The 20,204-nt window shown below is 36.6% G+C and overlaps 1 protein-coding gene across 3 annotated transcripts in view; it reads right to left on the bottom strand.

Moving 5' to 3' along the window:
* Positions 1-20,204, bottom strand: part of CSE1L (chromosome segregation 1 like) — a 46,538-nt gene that overhangs the window by 7,240 nt on the left and 19,094 nt on the right. For all 3 annotated transcript variants that reach the window (XM_037811452.1, XM_037811453.1, XM_037811454.1), the window contains 8 exons: positions 18,116-18,283; positions 17,871-18,000; positions 16,674-16,739; positions 16,150-16,352; positions 15,623-15,707; positions 14,777-14,838; positions 2,200-2,336; positions 935-1,038 (listed from right to left, as the gene is read on the bottom strand). In XM_037811452.1, coding sequence (XP_037667380.1) covers positions 935-1,038; positions 2,200-2,336; positions 14,777-14,838; positions 15,623-15,707; positions 16,150-16,352; positions 16,674-16,739; positions 17,871-18,000; positions 18,116-18,283 — 955 coding nt within the window. The remainder of the gene's footprint in view (positions 1-934; positions 1,039-2,199; positions 2,337-14,776; positions 14,839-15,622; positions 15,708-16,149; positions 16,353-16,673; positions 16,740-17,870; positions 18,001-18,115; positions 18,284-20,204) is intronic.

Below are 20,204 nucleotides of genomic sequence, written 5' to 3'. Positions count from 1 at the left end.
CCTACTATATGCCTACAATAGGGGATAGAAAGGTATCCTGTCTTGCCTCCAAAACTTTGCACAGGATTTCCCCTACCTGAGCCACAGACCCACTCACCCTCAAATTAGCTAACTACTACTATCTATCACTCACATCTCACCTTAGACATCACTTCCTACAGAAAGCCTTTCTCTTACCTAGGATCAGAGTTAGCCCCCTGGGCTGGCATAGAATGCTTTCCTTCACTCACACAACCCTAGCAAGAAGGTATTACATAGTTGGGTGCTCTTGCATACCCTGGGAATACAGCATTGAAGACCACAGACCATTTACTCACCTTCATAGAAACGGACATTAACCAACAGTAATTACACATAGCTGTTGGAAATAGTATACTATTACATACACATACAACAGGTCTCCTAAGCCAGGCTGGAGGAATCAGGGAAAAGTTTCTTTGAAACATGTTTCCTAAGCGCCACTGTGCCAGGGTCATGGGATCCAACAGTGAACAAGACTGAGACTGCCCTTGAAGTAAGAGCTGGCACCAGGAGACTTTCCTAATGTAGCACTGTGTGTTCTTGGTAGTGTCTATGAAGTCAGGATCTGTGTGGCATCTGTCCTTTGCACCCATATTTCACCAAGTCTCAGCACAGCAGGCCCTAAATAGATGTTTGTTTCATGACCTGACCCTTGCTCTCAGAAATTCAATCTAGAAAACCAAAAAAAAGGACTCTGCTGCTTTTTCTACAATAAGAGGGGTTCTATATCAAGTTAAGGTAAACATTTTCTCAAAATACTATTAACAGTATACAAAACATTTTTCATTTTACAGTATCTAAACCTACTTAACTCTTGGCAAAGGGTATCAGATTTATAGACTCAAGAGTGTTTACCCTAGTAATTTGAGATTAGAGGTTTAGTTATAGTCTGTACACCAGGGAAATAGCCTACCTTTCATAATATATTCATTTTCTGAAGAGCCAGGAAGTGTGAGAGCTTTGAAAAGGTTTGTTAGCAGAATCTCAACAAACGGTGCGATTTCTGCAGCTGTAAAGCTATAGATGAAAAAACAGCTTTCAGTCACTACCAACTTTTGAGCTTGTTACTGTGGAATACCCTTGGCAATTACTAAATCACACTTCAGGGCATAAAACTGAGCCACCTCCCGTAACTGAAAACTGGCAGATAGCTTAGGAATAAAATCTTTAAATATGCTTATGCTAAGCTCATGGGAAGGCAAATCTGGGACCACAATTGAACAAACCAAAAACAAGGCATTCCCAACATGACTTAAGCTGCAAAAGTCCTTGGTTCATAACTGTTACCACTGATAACAGAACCTGGACCCTCAGGAGTCCTTTTCATCCATATTTTCTGGAGGTGGAGGAGATTTAGAACTGTTATCTCCATAAACACTGGGCCTGAAGATTTCTACCTTGATTCACCTCAAAGGATGACCTCTCAACCCGTAACTGGCCATTGAGATGATCTGTATTTCAAGTTCTCAGTGGAAAAAAGAACCTAGAACTCTTTTCCATCTCTTATCCCAAGCTCAGCTTCAAAAAATAACACTGTTAAAGAATGTCCTTAAAGACATGCAGACCATCCATTCTTCTACATTTAGTCCTTGGATCGGGCCAGAAGAGCTTCTTTTCTTGCTCTTAGAAAAATTATTTTCACCCACCTGGGTCGTGTCTCAGCACTGAGAGACATTACAAAAACAGCCATGTGAAGAGAACTCTGCTGCACAATGCTGCTGTTGAGAACACTGCCACAACACACTACCCACTTAATGAAGACCCACTTCTGAAATGCATTCTGAGTAACTGTTTTTAATCTTAGGGAGACTGTGAATGTTTTAACTCACCAATTTTCCCTGTTTGTCTTGGCTGCTAGAAAATCCCAAATAAAATTTCTGGAGCCTCTAGAACTACTGTGCAGGATCCTCTGACACATGTTTTATTAGCCTCATCCCACTTTTTCCCCCTTGCTCCAATTTCCTCTTTATTTAATCTCATTATGTTATAAGGTATCTATATTGGCAAACTGCCTCAAATCCCTTTGGGAATGAGACAATATAAATGAGTAAAAAGTATACATTTATTTTCCTAACTACTAAAGAAATTATGATTACATTCAGAGATGTCTTGACAGTACAGAATAGCCGGTACACACCAGGCTAAAAATATACCAACTGCTTTGAATCAAATACTTACAGAGTGGCATTGTTAGGTCCTCTCATTGTGAATAGCCTTTCAAGAGCATGTGCTGCATAAGTATGAACAACAATACTTTCAGCTTGAAGATGATTAATCAGGAGAGGAATAGAGACTAAAAGATGCTCTTTGGGTACCTGAAAAATACAGTAATATGCATACTCTAAACCCAATGATGCTATCTTAGAGTAAAATGTAACTGGAAGAGAAGGGCTTACTGATTTTTAAAAAGATGATGATGATGATGATTAGCACTGTTAAAGTGGGAGATGATACTGTTGAGAAATCAAAACTTCTACTTCCACATAATGGTTCAAATCACATTCATTTTGTCAATCCCCCTTTTTTATGAGCATAACAAAACTATTATAAGGGTAAATCTTACAGGTAAACATACCATACAATAATATCACAGAGAAGCAGACTAAGACTCAGCTGACTTTAAGAACTACACTTTTCATGAGTGCTAACTTTTCTTGGAAAAGTCATTTAATTAATATCTTTGTGCCTTGTTTTCTGTTCCAAAAAATTAGGGCAATAATAAGAAAACCGATCTTCATTGTAAACCTCTAAAAAATTTAGAGCATACATTATTGAGTCTTGAAAATAGAACGGCCAAACTTGTAAATAGCTTCCAAAGACATGTCAAAATTATAAATCAAGAAATTAAACAATTTTCCATGGGACATAAACGGTGGCATGTTCTTATAATGGAATACAATAAAGTTATTAAGAAATGAACTATACCTACATATCTAAGATCAATAACTCTCAAAAACAATATTAAGCAATGAAAAAATCAAGATACAGGCTGACACAGTATGAAATTATTAAATACAATTGTAAAACATATAGAACATTATGTAATTTCAATGGATACATACATATGTAGAAAAACCATAAATAATTCCATGGGTATAAAACATACTGAATTCACTACAGTCATTACAGCAGTACAAAAAGAACAAAAAACAGCTGCAAATGCTCAGGATGCCTCCACTATAGCTGTAGGTTTAAGCAATTATGGCATGGAGTTATGATAAAGGTGTGTGGTGAGTATTCATTATATTATTCTCTATTCTTGCTTGTGTGTTTAAAATAGTTTACAAGACAGAAGTACTGTTATTGGGCAGAAGTGTTGGAGGAATGACTGTGTATTTTGTTTTTTATCTTGCTAAAATGAAAGTAAGTTAAAGTGTAAGAATCAAAAAGAAAACTGTTTTCTAAAAATCAAGACCAAGAATCAGAGACTATGAATCCTTCCCAGAAAAGAAATGTAAATGACCCTTAAAAATGGAAAGATGCTCAACCTCAAAGAGAAATGAAAATTAAATCCGCAGTGAGATATGATTTCTCATCTATCCAATTGACAAAATTCCAAAGTACTCTACTGCAGAAACAGGCATTCTTACTCATTTTTGGAAGAAATGCGGCATTGTACAACCCCTATAAAGGGGAATTTGTCAATGCCTACCAAAATTACATACGCATTTTCCTTCTAATCTAGCAATACTACTTCTAGGAATCTATTCCAAAGTTACAATGGCAAAAAAGAAAGTGACATATGGACAAGGCTATTCAAGGCGATATTATTTAAAGTAGCAAAAGAGAGAAGATAACCAAAATATTTATCTATAGGGGACTAGTTGAGTAAACTATGATAGAGCCACCCAGCTGGAGTACTATGCAGCCATAAAACAACAACAAAGACAATCTATAATTACTACTATGGAATGATATCCAAGATTTATTAAATGAAGACAGTAAGCTACAAACTTGTATATCAAGTATCTTTTCTACTGTTTAAGCAGCAAAACATAAATGGATACAGGATAGGTATTTGGTTATATCTTCAAAAATAAATAATGGGAAAATAAACCAAAAGTCAAAAGAAAAAAAAAAAAATGTGACCTTTAGGAAGAGGAAGGCGATAGGGAAGACAGTACAGGGATGAATGCCAGACCTTCCTGAATGCAGCTTGTTTTTTATTGAAATGTCTTTGGAATCACGTAAAGTAACCCCTCCCATGCCCCCCAAAAACAAAACCAATTTTTTTTTATTAGAGAAGTTGTGGGTTTACACAATCATGCATAAAACACAGGATTCCCATATAAGATTCCATCACTAACACCTTGCGTTGGTGTGCAACATTTGTTACAATTGACATTAGCACATTTTTATAATTTTACTATTAATTAAAGTCCATGGTTTAACTTAGGATTTACTTTTTGTGTAGTGTAGTTCCATGAACTTTTTTAAAAATTTGTACTCCATTACCATACACACAATCTAACATTTCCCCTTATGATCATCTTCAGATATGTATTTTAATACTGTTCTTTCCGTTCACAATGTTGTGCTACCATCACCACCATCCTTAACCAAAACATTTCCATCATTCCAAATAGGAACCCTGTACATTTTAAGCCTTAACTTTTTCCATTCCCTACACCACCCAATCCCTGGTAATCTACAGTCTAGATTCTGACTCTGAGTTTGCTTATTCTAATCGTTTCAAAACAGTAAGATCATACAATATTTGTCCCCCTGTGTCTGGCTTTTTACTCTACATGATGTCTTCAAGATTCATCTATCTGGCTGCCTTTATCAGGATCTCATTCCTTTCAATGGCTGACTAATAATCCATTGTACGTATATACCACACTTGGTTTACCCACTCATCCGCTGATGGATACTTGGGTTGCTTCCATCTTTTGGCAATAGTAATAATGCCGCTGTGAACATAGGTGTGCAAATACCTGTCCGAGTCCCTGCTTTTAATTCTTTTGTGTATATACCTAGGAGTGGGATTGCTGGGTCATATGATAATTCTATATTAAGCTTTCTGAGGAAATGCCAAACTGTCTTTGACAGAGGCTGCATCAATTTACATTGCCACCAGCAATGAATGAGTGTTCCTATTTCTATTTATCGTCTCCAACACTTGTTTTCCGATTTTTTTATAAGTCATTCTAATGGGTGGGAAATGGTATCTCATTGTGGTTTTGATTGATTTGCGTTCCCTGATGGCTAATGATGTGTTGAGCATCTTTTCACATGCTTTCTGGCCAGTTTTATATCTTCTTTAGAGCGATGTCTGTTCAAGATTTTTGTTCATGTTTTAATTGGGTTGTCTTTTGTTGAAGGATTGGTTTATATATTCTGGATGTTAATTCTTTATCGGATATGTGGTTTCCAAATATTTTCTACCATTGTCTAGGGTGTCTTTTTACTTTCCTGATAAAATTCCTTTGAGGACTTTCTTCTTTTGCCTTTTTAAGTCTTAAAACCTTTTTTGTTCCTCATGTCCGTTAAAGCCTTCTTTTACATTTACTTGCTTTCTTCTGTGTTACCGTATGAGTGCCTTCTCATTTCTATATGAATATATTTTTCACCTGTTTTCTTTGTGTTTACCATGGGGTTAAAATTTAACCTCCTGAATATATATAACAATTGTATTTCGTTTGATACCAAGATAACTACAATAGTATGCATATATACTTTCCCTATACCCCTCTGTCCCACCATTTTTTTTTACTTGTTACCACTTATATATTTGTACACTTATGTCCAAAAACCTAGATTCATCATTACTTTTAATACATTTGTATTTTAGCACCTGTAGGAAGTAAGAAGTGGAATTACATACCGAACAATACAATACAGTAATACTGGCATTTATGGTTACCTTTACCACAGGTCTTTATTTCATTATGCTGCTTTATGTATCCTTTTGTTTTCAATCTGAAGAACTCCCTTTAGCACTGCTTATAGGGCAGGTCTAGGGATGATAAACTCCCTCAACTTCTGTTTATCTGAGAATGTCTTAATCTCCCCCTGATTTTTGAAAAAGAGTCTTGCCAGATATAAAATTCTGGGCTGGCCACCTCGGCAGGTGTACTCACTGCCCTCTCCCCCTCCATGGGACCTGACTCCCAGAGGTGTAGATCTCCCTGGCAATGCAGGATATGAAACTGGACCCGGCATCGGGGGATTGAGAACATCTTCTTGACCAAAAGGGGGAGGCAAAATGAAATGAAATAAAGTTTCAGTGGCTGAGAGATTCCAAACAGAGTCGAGAGGTCACTCTGGTGGACATTCTTATGCACTATATAGATAACACCTCTTAGGTTTTAATGTATTGGAATAGCTAGAAGTAAATACCTGAAACTATCAAACTCCAACCCAGTAGTCTGCACTCTTGAAGATGACTGTATAACAATGTAGCTTACAAGAGGTGACAGTGTGACTGTGAAAATCTTGTGGATCGCACTCCCTTTATCTAGTGTACAGATGGATGAGTAGAAAAATGGGGGCAAAAACTAAATGAAAAACAGGGTGGAATGGGGGGGATGATTTGGGTGTTCTTTTTTACTTCTATTTTTTATTCTTATTCTGATTTTTCTGATATAAGGAAAATGTTCAAAAATAGATTGTGGTGATGAATGCATAACTATATGATGGTACTGTGAACAGCTGATTGTACACCATAGATGACTGTATGATATGTGACTGTATTTCAATAAAACTGAGTTTAAAAAAAATTCTTGGCTGGCAATTATTTTCCTTCAGCACGTAAAGTATTTCAACCCACTGCTTTCTTGCATCTATGGTTTCTGATCAGAAATAGGAACTCAATCTAATTGAGACTCCTTTGTATGTAACACATTGCTTTTCTCTTGCAGCTTCCAGTCCTTTCTGTTAGATAGTGTTATCAATATATGACGGGTGTATTTTTGTTCATGTTTATCCTGCTTGGTGTTCTCTGAGCTTCTTGGATGTGCATACTCAGGTCTGTTACTAAATTCGGGAAGGTCTCTGTCATCATTTCTTTGACTATCTCTTCTACCCCCTTCTCCCTTCTCCTTCTGGGACTCCCATAGCACATATATTGGTGTGCTTGATGGTGTCCCATAGCTGTCTCAAGCTGTTTTCCCTTTTAATATTTCTTTTTTCTGCCCCTCAGCCTGACTCATTTCTAGAGTCTTGTCTTCAAATTCACTCACTCTTCTTCTCCCAGCTCCCATCTGTTCTTCAAATCCTTCTGGGCATTTTTCATTTCAGTTATTGTGGTCTTCAATGCCAATACTTCTGTTTTGTTCTTCTTAAAAATTTCTATCTCTTTATTTTAACTCTCATATTGTTCATTCATTGTTTTCCTGATATCCTGTAATTCTTTCTCTGTACTTTCCTTCATCTCCTTGAGCATTTTTGAGATTTTTTTTTTTTTTAATTCAGTTTTATTGAAATATATTCACATACCAGAAAATTATCCATGGTATACAATCAACTGTTCATGGTATGATCATATAGTTATGCATTCATCACCACAATCTATTTCTGAACATTTTCCTTACATCAGAATCAGAATAAGAATAAAAAATAAAAGTAAAAGAAGAATACCCAAACCATCCTCCCCATCCCACTCTATTTGTCATTTAGTTTTTATCCCCATTTTTCTACTCATCCATCCATACATTAGATAAAGGGAGTGAGATCCACAAGTTTTTCACAATCACACTGTCACCCCTTGTAATCTACATTATTATATAATCGTCTTCAGGAGTCCAGACTACTGGGTTGGAGTTTGGTAGTTTCAGGTATTTACTTCGAGCTATTCCAATATATTAAAATCTAAGAGGTGTTATCTATATAGTGCATTAAGAATGTCCACCAGAGTGACCTCTCGACTTCATTTGAAACCTCTCAGCCACTAAAACTATTTCGTCTCATTTTGCATCCCCCCTTTTGGTCGAGAAGATATTATCAATCCCACGATGCCAGGTCCAGATTCATCCCCAGGAGTCATATGCTGCGTTGCCAGGGAGATTGACACCCCTGGGGGTCGGGACCCACGTAGTGGGGAGGGCAGTGAGTTCACCTGCTGAGGTGGCTCAGTTAGAGAGAGAGAAGGCCACATCTCGGCAACAAAGAGGTACTCAGGGGGAGACTCTTAGGCACAATTATATGCAAGTTTAGCCTCTCCTTTGCAGTAACAAGCTTCATAAGGGCAAGTCCCACAATCGAGGGCTTGGCACATCAAACCGCCAGTCCCAATGTTTGTGACAACATTGACACCAGTCCAGGTGAGGAAGTCCAACACTTCTGCACCTTCCCCCAGCTCCTTGGGGTGGGGTAGGGGGGAGCTGTAAATATATTTTTTATTCTCTGCCCAAATTACTTTGGGATGTGTCACTATTTCACTCTAACCTATACTAACTCCTGTATCTCACTTCCTATTCAAAGTTCCATGTAACTGTGGTGTTTGAACAAACCGACTGTAGAGTTATACTGTTTAGAAAATATAGATCCTGCACCAAACAGACATCTCTTCCCTTGGTCTTGCATGGAAGTTGAAGTTATAAAACACAGTCAGTTTCAACCTTTACCCTTTGGCCCAGTTTGCCCTAGTCTTAACCAGATCTGCTTCATTCATATCACTAATTGAAGTCTGGGCTCTTTTTCAGCTTTTTTTTAACAGTTGCTGTATGCACTAATACTGACATTCACATCTGCTGAGCTCTAGCTCTGAGTTTCAGGTGTCTCAGAGATATGCATTGTTCCAGAGACCAATCAGGTTATACACTAAGGGATCAGCATCTCAAAGTTTAGAGACAGGCATTACAATTCAGGAATAGAGTTGACTGGTCTAAGAGCTTACAATCTAGGGACCATTAATAATCATGTCCACGTTAGGCTATGTTCTAAGATTCAATTCTGAGTTTACACATCGTAGTTAGTCCATATTGGCGAGGCATTATAGTGTTTGCCTTTATTTCTGGCATACTTCACTCAAATACTGTGTACAGGATCCATTCACCTCGTTGTGTGTCTCACAGCTTCACTCCTTCTCGTAGTTGCTCAATATTCCATTGTATGCATACGCCACAGTTCACCATTCTGTTCCTCAGTCTGTGTACCCTTAGGTCACCTCCACCCATTGCAAATCATGATTACTGTCTCCGTGAACAACAGTTTGCAAATGTCCATTCATGTCTCTGCTCTCAGATCTTCAAATGACATACCCCATAATGAGGTTGCAGGACCTTATGGTCCCCACATACTCAACTTTTTGTGGAACCACCACACTGACCTTCAGAAAGGCTACACCATTCTACCTGCTCATCAACAGCAGACAGGTACATCCCTCTCACCATATTTTCTCCAACAACTTTTACTCCTATATATATTTTTTCCTACAATTTTATAGTTACAGTCACATACCATACATTTATCCACAGTGTACAATCAGTTGTTCATGGTATCATAAAGTTGTACATTTATCACCACAGTCAGTACTTGAACATATTGATCACTACAAGAAAAATTGTTTTTTTTTTTAAGCAATAATAAAAAAATGATAAAAAGAAAAATAACATGTCATACAATACAATATAATAGTAAGGACAGAAAATAACACCACTACCAAGAATCCCATATTCCTCCCCTATGAGATCATGTTTTTAAAAGGCCTTGTTCAGTAAGTTCACATTCTTGATATGTTTGTTGGTGTTTTCTATATTTTTATCCTCTTCCTTTGGATGGGCCATCATTTCCTGGTTTCTCTGTTTTCTATTCTTTCATTGCACACTGTACATTTTAATATTTTAAAATGGTAACTTTGAGATTTACTCCCTGGGATGTCTGTTTCTTGGTTTTATTACTACCTGGTAATGATAGAAATTTTCTTGAGTTTCTACCCTCCTATGAGGTAGGTCTTCTCAAGGTGAGCACAGTATGCAAGGTTTTGTGTCTTTCTGGGCCTCTGACTTCTCCTGGGCTTTTGCCTGTTAGTTGTTTTGGAATTCCCTTCTTTATAGGAGTTTGGTTGTCCCCTCTGTTTCCCAAAAGACAGATTTCCCTCTCTTGGGTATTTCATCCCAGCAGGTCTTTGTCCCAGACTGTCTCCCTCTTTAGTTTTTTATACTCCTTTCGTTGTCTCATGTTGCTTTTGCCTAGAGGGCAAATTCTGGGAGGGTTACCCCAGAGAGGACTTTCCCAAGTCAGTCTTTCCCAGCCAAAGCAGGGTCAAGGACCACAAAGGGGGTACAGACTGTCTCCAAACTGCCATGGGGAGGAGGTCAGGAAGGGTTCCAAGTTTCTCTAACAGCTCTCCAAAGCTGAACTTTCCTGGCCTGCCCAGCAAATGCAGACCTTCAGCTAACTGTCCTGTGCAACCCCAAAGTAGTGCTGCATCTTTAAATCTCCACTACCTCTGCCCCTGTCCAGGAAGAGCTGAAACAATGGCTGCCATTGCCTTTGTCCGGGGTGGGACTGCAACAGTGGCAGGTGCCACTTTGTCCAGAGGAGTTGAAACAATAGGTGCCCTCCAAGTCGGGACCCAGCGATCTGAATTTGCCGTTCAAAAGATGTGATTAGTGATAGGCCGCATCCGCCCCTGTTCTCAGGGAAGAGCATTTTTACATCCCTTTCTGTCACCAGCAGCTAGCCAGAGATTGGACCCAGCAGCGGCCTGCCACAAGAGTGGGGGGATGGGCACCAGTAGCTGCTGCATAGAGAAAGCAATTTACAGTTTTTTGCCATAATTTATCAGCCTCTTCCTCCCACTCTTCCCTGGAAGCTATACAGTGTTCTTTCAGCCTCTGGAGTTTCAAAATAGTTGTTCCAGACAGTTCCTGTCTGTCTAATAGCTGTTTTGGTGGAAGGACTGACTCCTGGAGCTCCCTATTCTGCCATCTTCCCTGTAAGTCTCAATATGACGTCTAAGGATCATCCATGTTGGTGCACGCATCAGAACTTTCTGCCTTTTTAATAGTTGTTTTGGTGGAAGGACTGAGTCCTGGAACTTCCAGCTCCACAATCTTTTCTGGAAAGCCCCATCAAAAACAAAATGTTTTTAAAAAACCCGGAAACAAATGAATTGAATTGTTTATCAAAATGGTGGCAAAAATGCACAGCATAGGATAACGTCAGGTAACTTAAAACAGTTTCTTTAAATGTCATTTATTTATTCATTTATTGTACCCTTTGCCCTGGTTGTGCTTTTATTTTTAATTTTTATAGGTTCCTTTTATATTTTGGATATTAATTTTGTCACTTTTATATGTTGCTATTTTTTTCTCCTACTTTATTCCTTTTTTTAAAAAGCAGTTTGATTGAGATATACTCATACATCATTCAATCCATCCAAAGTATACAATCAACAGAGTTGTGCATTCATCACCACAGTCAATTTTAGAACATTTTTCATTACCGAAAAAGAAATACCCCATAACCTTTATTCCCCCTTCCCCTATTACTGACCCCTTAGCATTGGTGTGGTACATTTGTTCAGATGATGAAAGAATATTAAAATAATACTGTTAATCATAATCCAGTTTGCTTTAAGTGCATTTTTTCTCATATACCACTCTATCATTAAGTCCTTATAATAGTGACATACATTTGTTCTAGCTCATGAAAGAACATTCTTTTATTTGTACACGGGACTGTATAACACAATGAACCCTGTTGTGGCTGATGACTGTGGTTAACAGAACAGCATTTTCTGATAAGATAATATCCTAAGAACACAACCACAAAAAAGTCAATCAGCATTCAGTAATCTTACCTTAGTAATAATACTGGTATTGCTATTTTGAAACTATTTGCATACATATTAGGACAAAACAATAATTAATTAGATACAGGTAATAAAAGGTTAAATAAAAACCTTATAATCAAATTTGAATGGAAACTATCAGTAGGATTTGTTTTATTTTGTTCAAATCTATCTATTTCCTGGTTCTACCCTGTGAAATAAGTCTAGAGCCTATGACAACTCATTAGCAATATTCCCACCACCCAGATTTGTGGTTTTCAAATAACATTTCCCACCTTAGAGATGTGGCTAATTAAGGTCTGGGTCAGGAAATACATGATCATGGAGCGTCTTGTCATGTATGAAAGGAGGGAAGCCATCAAAACTGAGTTTATGTCAAAAGGATGCAGGAAATCTCATGAAGGGGCCCCCAGTGGGCAAAGACAGACCAATTAGAACACCAAAAAACAAATGAACAAACAAAAATAAACCCTTCACGTCATATTAGGAGAGTACTAAGGAACTTACTCATTCTTCTGACAATAAAGGGGAAAAAAAACACACAAGCATTCATCCCACCTTTTCTAAATAAACTGATAAGTTATGTTAGTGGTTGTACAACATAGTGAATATACTAAAAGCACTGAGTATGCATTTAAAATGGTATATTTTATGTGAAAGTATATCTCAATTAAAAAAATGCCATAAAGAATCTGTCAACCATAAAGAATTTGTCAATGAGGGACAAGTTCTTTACCTGAAACCACCGACTACTCTTAATACCGCAAAAGCAGCAAGTGAGAAATTCTACAAGCAAAATGACTGGTTTCTCCAAAAAATAATAGGCATAAAAAAGAGGGAGGAGGGGATTCACAGAAGGCTAAATATAGGGTCGCCATAGGATTAGGCAATCCTGTTACTAGGAATATACTGGGAAGAACTGAAAGCAGGGACATGAATAGACATTTGCACACTGATGTTTATGGTGGCATTATCCATGATGGCCAATGGATGGAGGTGGCCGAAAGGGTCCATCAACTGATGAGTGGAAGGGTGAGCTGCGATGTACACATACAATGGAATATTGTGCGACTCCAGAAAGGAATGAAATTATGAGGCATGCAACGAGGTGAATGAACCTTGAGGACACTATGTTGAGTAAAATAAGCCAGAAACAAAAGGACAAATATTGTATGGTCTCATTTAGAAAATACTTATAAGAAAATTAAGGCCTAGATTGTAAGCTGATAAAGCAGTCACATTTATTCCTGAGTTTTAAGTGTTATTTCTAAATTCTGAGATGCTGTGCTCTTTGTATGTAACTTGGTAGTTCCCTGGATCTATGGGTACCTGTGTGACACAGAAGACTCAGAGTTAGAGTTCTGCAGCTTTGAAAGTCAGAATTAATCCATACAGCAACTGTTAAAGATGAAAGAGATCAGACTTCTATTAGAGATATGAACGAAGCTAATCTGATTGGGACTAAGGTAAATCAGAAAACAGGGTAAAGGATGATACTGTCTGTATTTTAAAATTTCAACTTCTGTGTGAGACCAAAGGAAGAGATGTTTATTTTGTCCAAAATTTAAATTTTCTGTAGCCCACTAACTTAACCTGTCTGGGAAGTTTAATTAAACATGGAGCCTAGAATAGGGAATGAGATCTGGTTCATTCTGTATAGCTTAATGAACTACCCTCATACATTCCAGAGTATTTTTGGGCAAATAATAAAAAAGTATTTGCAAAGTCCCTTGAAGGACTGGAGAAAAAATATTGAACTACCAAACTTCCCCACCTGGGAAATTCCTGATACTATCTGAAGCATTAGAGACTCCTAATTTAATAAGCCAAGCCTTTGATCTCAAGGCTGGCCCTTATGAAACTTATTTCTGCAATGGTGAAGCTAAGCCTTCTTATAAATACGCCTAAGAGTCACCCCCAGAGAACCTCTTTTGTTGCTCAGATGCAGCCTCTCTCTCTCTTTAAGCCCAACACTGCAAATAAACTCATTACCCTCCCCCTATGTGGGACATGACTTTCAGGGTGTAAGTATACCTGGCAACATGGGACATGATGCCCAGGGATGAGCCTGGCCCTGGTATTGTGGGATTAACAATGCCTTCTGACCAAAGGGGGGAAAAGAAATGTAACAAAATAAAAGTTTCAGTGGCTAAGAGATTTCAAATAGTCGAGAGGTCACTCTGGAGGTTACTCTTAAGCAAGCTTCAGCCAGATATTGTAAATTGCCATGGTATGCCAAGACCCAACCAACAGTATTCCTGTAAACCCTAAAGAAAACCCAGGCTCTAAGACTCTATAAAAGTTTTACATATTAAGTTTATTTTTCAGAAACTTAAAACCTCCAGATTGTCCCTATGCCAGATAACCCCTGAAACTTAGAGGTACCAGTCTCTCCCAGAACACCAACAGTTGCATTCTCCTACCCCATAATGTTAACACCCCCTTTCAACACAAAGAAGTCAGAATGGTCACTGCCCAAATATCCCTGAAGACAGAGAATGATCAAATGAGAGGGAGGAGTTGTAACAGAATAGGAGTTAGCAAATGATTATGACTATTGAATCATTATACAGGTATTTCTTTTTAGTTTCTACTGTTAGGATGTTCAGAAGGAAATACTTGAAATTGTGGAACTGTAACCCATACTATACTTTTAAATTTGTTCTATACTTGTCAAACTGTACTTTGAAATTTATCACTCTTCTGCAAATGTTATATCTCACAATAAAAAATGTTTAAAAAAAAGAGGAAGGGGGACTTCTCTGTTGTAGATGAAGCAACGTGACACAAAATCAACCATAAGCAAGGTGTGGACCTTGCCTGGATCTCAATTTTTAATAAAACTATTGTAAAAAGACACTTTTAAAATGATTGAGGAAAATTAAGCATGGACTACAAACAGAAGATACTAAGGAGTTATTAATTTTGTTAGATGTGGATATCAAGATCCTACTGTACAATGTTAGAGAACTCTTAAGAGATTAAGAGGCATACAACAAATATAAAGTTACTTACTTGATTTCTAAAAATCATAATATACTTGATACCATCAGCTTTAAGGACAGGAAATTCATTCACTATCAAAGGAATAAAAGTCAGTTACTCAAGTGCTAAGCCAGTTAATCAGATGTTACTCCCAAATCAGTGACAATAACATCAGATTTTAAAAAATGGTTTTGATAATCAATGTTAAACAATTGAAGAGTAGTTAACTATATATGTTCTACTATATAGTCATTAATTCTGGTAGGATTATAAATAATTTTTCCCTTTAAATTTCATTACAAATACCATGCATTACTTACATAAATTAATAAAATTTATTTAGACCATGTACTAATGACCATCACATTTTCATTCCCCAAAATTTTAGCTAGTCTGAATTAAGACTGGAACTTTCTGGCTGCAATCTGCTTTAAATGACTCCAGTGGTGGGAAAATAAATGAGTGAAAGGGATCAATGAAAGAACACTGGCCAATTATTAAATCTTGAAGCTGGAAGACAGGTACACGGAAGTTCATAATATATCAGAGAATAATCAGTATTTATACACCAAGATAGCAAAGCAAAGTTACAGCTCAGTTCTACTCATTTCTATTTTCCTTCCACACAAGCAACATTTTCTTTACAGAAAGTTAATTTCATCTGTGCAGGATCTGGGGAAGCCATTTGAGATTTTATTCAATAAAAAAAAATAAAGCAAAAATAGGAGCCAGTTTTGTGATTATGATGGTTACATAGAGCTCGTATTATAACTTTTGCCATAATGTGACTTATTCTGTAGGATAAGATGAAGCAAAGAAAAATTTCCAAGTACTGTGTTGTAAGGTATATCAATGAAATAGTTTCACAAAACTTACCATTAGTTGACTTTAAATCAGGCAGAATGTGATTCACAAAGAACTCAGTCAGGTTTACAAGTTCATTTGCTTGTGTAATTCCATGCTGAAAATCAAATTTGTAAGAGGATAAAATAACATGACATGCCTACCACATTAAAAATCTAGGAAACTTTAGAAAAACACATTAAAAATGAGGATGAACACTTCAAAACACAAACTGCTTATACATAAAATAAGACTATCTTAACTAACAATAAAGAAATATCCCTAAATTAAAGAACAAGCAAAGTTTCAGTTCAGCATGTTTTACACACCAAGGATCACCTAAGGTAACAAGTATGGCATCTGTCAATTTTTTGGTCCATAGTTTATCAATATAAAGACATCTTTGGAGATTCTAAAATTCTAACAGAATATAAGTGATTACATTGCATTTGGCTATCCGGAAGAGTAGGTTTTATCTCCAGAGATATATTACTTCTTCTTGACTTCTGTTGTAACTGACAAGTCTGTTTTAGGAACAAAACCATATTGAAAAGAATCACCTTCTGTGTTTGGGCTTTCGATGCTAAAGATGTCACTAGGTAAATGGCTGCATCTTTGTGTTTCCAATTGACAGATGGATTTTTTGCATATTCCTGCAGCATGGAATTAACATAACCAGAGAAGATTCCTGTCACCGGTCCCTCAAAAAACTTGCATAATCCTCGTACTAGATCACAAGCAGCCCTGCGTCTAGTATCAATATCTATAAAACCAAAAGGAAATATAAACATGGGAGAAAGAAACAAGCACCAACCAAGTAACCAAGTTTAGTCTAGAAGTCATAGTATGATAAACACTATTAAGTATAATAAAAGGAAGACAATTCATTATTTGATATTTTGGTGAAGCTCATGGAAGAGCTGCTTTTTAAGGCTTACAAGTTAAAGGAAAACATTTTTCCAACCAAGACAAATTGAAATGACAGTGTTATTCTAGCTCCCACTCTTCCACATATTTTCTAAAAAGAGAACAACTTTAAAACTGGCTAGCAAAGAAACTAACAGTTAAAAACCAAAATACACACCAGATCCTTCCAAATCTCTTCTTATGTACTCCTCAGAATTATCTTCAAATGCTTCCTCATCAGCAGCTAAAAAGAGAATTGATATTTCAGATAACCCACCAAAAGACATGACAAGTCACGGTACTTAACAGCTGAGCATGCAGACATGTAGAACTGTCGTGTTTCACAGCAAAAGGTATAGTTCCCATAAAATCACAACTTCATCTACTCTTAATCATCTGAAGCAGCAAGTGCTGCCCTGAAAAGATAAAAGGTGACTGACACAACCGTGATACAGACTCACTTGTTCTTCTGTGACACGGGCCCAAGGGGTGGGTTTCACCAACCAACTTCAAAAGTAAGTGCTAGGGACCAATCTAGGGATACTAGCTTTTAATTTTGCCAGAAAGGGACATTAAACAAAGCAAAACAAAGCAAAACAGTTAATGACCGTAATCACCATTACTTCATAAAAGCCTTTCATCAAAATAGTAGGATGGACATTACCAGAAAAAAGAATAGTTCTCTCAACTAAAGAAATGTAGTTTTATGAAAACACAAAACAAAAACAAAACCTTATACTACATTGTCCCTATTTTTTTTCATTTTGTAATAGACTGGTAACTTGGGAAACACTATCAAAATGACTGCTTTGATACAAAACACAATCCCTCCACCTTCACTACTTGCCCTTCCCCACTGTAAAAAGGGGTAAGGACATCCTGAATACAAATACATTTCAGGCACCCGGAATATTTTAACCTTAAGCACAAAATAAGTGGGCTTTCATCCTGTAGCAGTCACTTCTATTATCAAGTCAACATTAAAAACAGCTATCTGACTTGGTGAATTATTAAATCTAAGAAAACCTAATTCTTTCCTAAGTTGAGATCCTAGATAGTTTACCTGCTCAATATAATAGGACTTTTAAAGTCTTGTTCAATATTTCCATGGAAAAAACCTCCACAGTACACAAAAAGGTCATCATAGTAAAACTCATTTCACAAATGTCATTTATAACCACCATTCTGTGTGGTTTAGAAAACAAGCAATAAGCTACATTAAGTTTTATTTACTAATTTAAAAAAATGACTGAAATTGACAAAGAGGAACAAGGTGAAATACTCAAGAACGCTTGCTAATTTTTCCATTAACATACTTTTTAAAAAATTGACAGCTTTTAATCCCCTGAAAAGCTTTACATTCTACTATAATTACCTCTAAATTCCATGTTAGGCACAATAACCTTTTCACAGATACTTGTCAGCGTGTTCTGGTCCTCAAACAGATTCTTATAATGAGGTCTCTCACAAACTGAAGCCAGAAACTGAATTGCATTACTTACCAACTAGAATAAAACACAAAAAATAAGCATATTTTAAAGGCAAAACCTAACAGTTTATTCTTTATAGAGGGTACAGAAGGGAACGTCTTTTAGTTATTTGTCTGCACCATTAGCTTACCAAATCATATTTAACCTCTTGGCCTGTTGTAACTAATAAATTCCAGATGGCCGTGACAAAACGGGGCAGGTACCGTTGAAATTCTTCATCATATTTTTGTGCATAAAGTGCAGCATTATCACAAATCTGGGATTTTAAGAGCTCCAGTAAGCCTGCTTCCTCTTCATCCTTACATAAGAGAAAACGGAAAACTCAATATATAACTTGATGCAACCACAAATATGGAGAGTAGCTACAATTCCTGAACTAATCTTCAAAATTTAAATCAAAGCCAAACATTCTAAACTATAATCCATGCCACTGTCAATTTATTCAGCTTGTCTTTCAAATAAAAAAGATGAAATACTTTCCATTTATTAATCATTAAGCCTGACTCAAAAACATCTTGACCAAAAGGGGGATGCAAAATGAAACGAAATAGTTTCAGTGGCTGAGAGATTCCAAATGGAGTTGAGAGGTCACTCTGGTGGGCACTCTTACGCACTATATAGATAACCCTTTTTAGGTTTTAATGTTTTGGAATAGCTAGAAGCAAATATCTGAAACTATCAAATTGCAATCCAGTAGCCTTGACTCTTGAAGACGTATATATAACAATGCAGCTTACAAGGGGGTGACAATGTGATTGTGAAAGTCTTGTGGATCACACTGCCCTTTATCCAGTGTATGGATGGATGAGTAGAAAAATGGGGACAAAATACCAAAGGAAAAATAGGGCGGGGAGGGGACAACGATTTGGGTGTTCTGTTTTCACTCTTACGTTTTTTATTCTTATTGTCACTTTTTCTGGTACAAGGAAAATGCTCAAAAAATAGATCGGGGTGATGAATGAACAACTATATGATGGTACTGTGAACAACTGACTGTACACTTTGGATGACTGTATGGTATGTGAATATATCTCAATCAAATTGAATAAATTGGAAAAAAAACCTGACTGACTCAAAAGTTCTCAAGTTAAAGCTTTTTCTTCTGATTGCAGAATTATATTTATATTAAATTAAAAATAGTATATTCCTATAGAAAACAGAATAACCCTGCAACAATAAAGATCATACTTTCCTTTGTAACATGGTTAATTGTATTGTCTTGCTGTCTCCCCAAAGGCTCGTTTCAAATACAGTAAGATTTGTGATACCCCTTGACCCCCCAAAAAACAGGCAATGCTATAGAATTCTCACAAATAACATTTGGTTGTAAAGTATTAAATAACAATCTAAATCATTGGTCAGCAAATGACAGTCCACAGGCCAAATTCAGCCTATTTCCTACTTTTATCAGTAAAGTTTTATTAGAACACAGCCATGCTCATTCAATTCTTTAATTATCCATTTGTACAATTCCTAAGTTTGTCTATGGCTGCTTTCACAATACAGTCAGAGTTGACTGGAAGCAATAGAGAGACACCAAATGGCCCTCAAAGCTAAAACTATTTACTACCTGCCCTTTTCAGAAAACATTTGCCAACCCTAATATAAATCATGACAGTGATTTACAGAATAATCTACTATGATAGCAATCCACAAATACTCTTTGAGCTGTACTATATGGCAAAGAACTCAAATTTAGAAGAGAGAAAAAGAACTTCCTCACAGCTGGTTACTCAGAGCATAAATAATGTAAGGGATAGTATGGAATGAGAGGACAGTCCAAATACTTCCATGTAACAAGTGAAAAATTTCCCTTAGATTTAAACATGAGGAAAAGCTATGTTTTCTGAGGGAGTAATTTTTTTTCCTAATGTACTAAAAAAATCCTGTTATTGAAACCACATTTTTTTTTGTTGCTTTTTACTTAAAGTGAAAAGATAAAATTTGCTGTACACCCATAGTAATGATTCTCTTTCTGCGCCCCACCTGCAAAGCCTCATTTGAATTACCAAGTCTAATTTTTTATTTTATCTGGTGTTGAAGTATTCATAATATTTTACTTTTGCTTTTTAGTTTCTTGGGAAAAAGGTAGAGAATAAATATATTAATAGATAAGCAAATGAATAGCGTGGAGTAAGTGCCATAAACTGAAAAGTATGTAATTACAAAACCCTGATCAGAAACCTATAAATAATATAAATGTTTATCACTTTCTCTTC

Source organism: Choloepus didactylus, chromosome 19 (genome assembly GCF_015220235.1).
Source record: "Choloepus didactylus isolate mChoDid1 chromosome 19, mChoDid1.pri, whole genome shotgun sequence".
In the NCBI taxonomy this organism is placed as follows: Eukaryota; Metazoa; Chordata; class Mammalia; order Pilosa; family Megalonychidae; genus Choloepus; species Choloepus didactylus.
The sequence above is the reverse complement of the archived record's forward strand: the minus strand, read 5'-3'. Positions and strand labels throughout refer to the sequence as shown.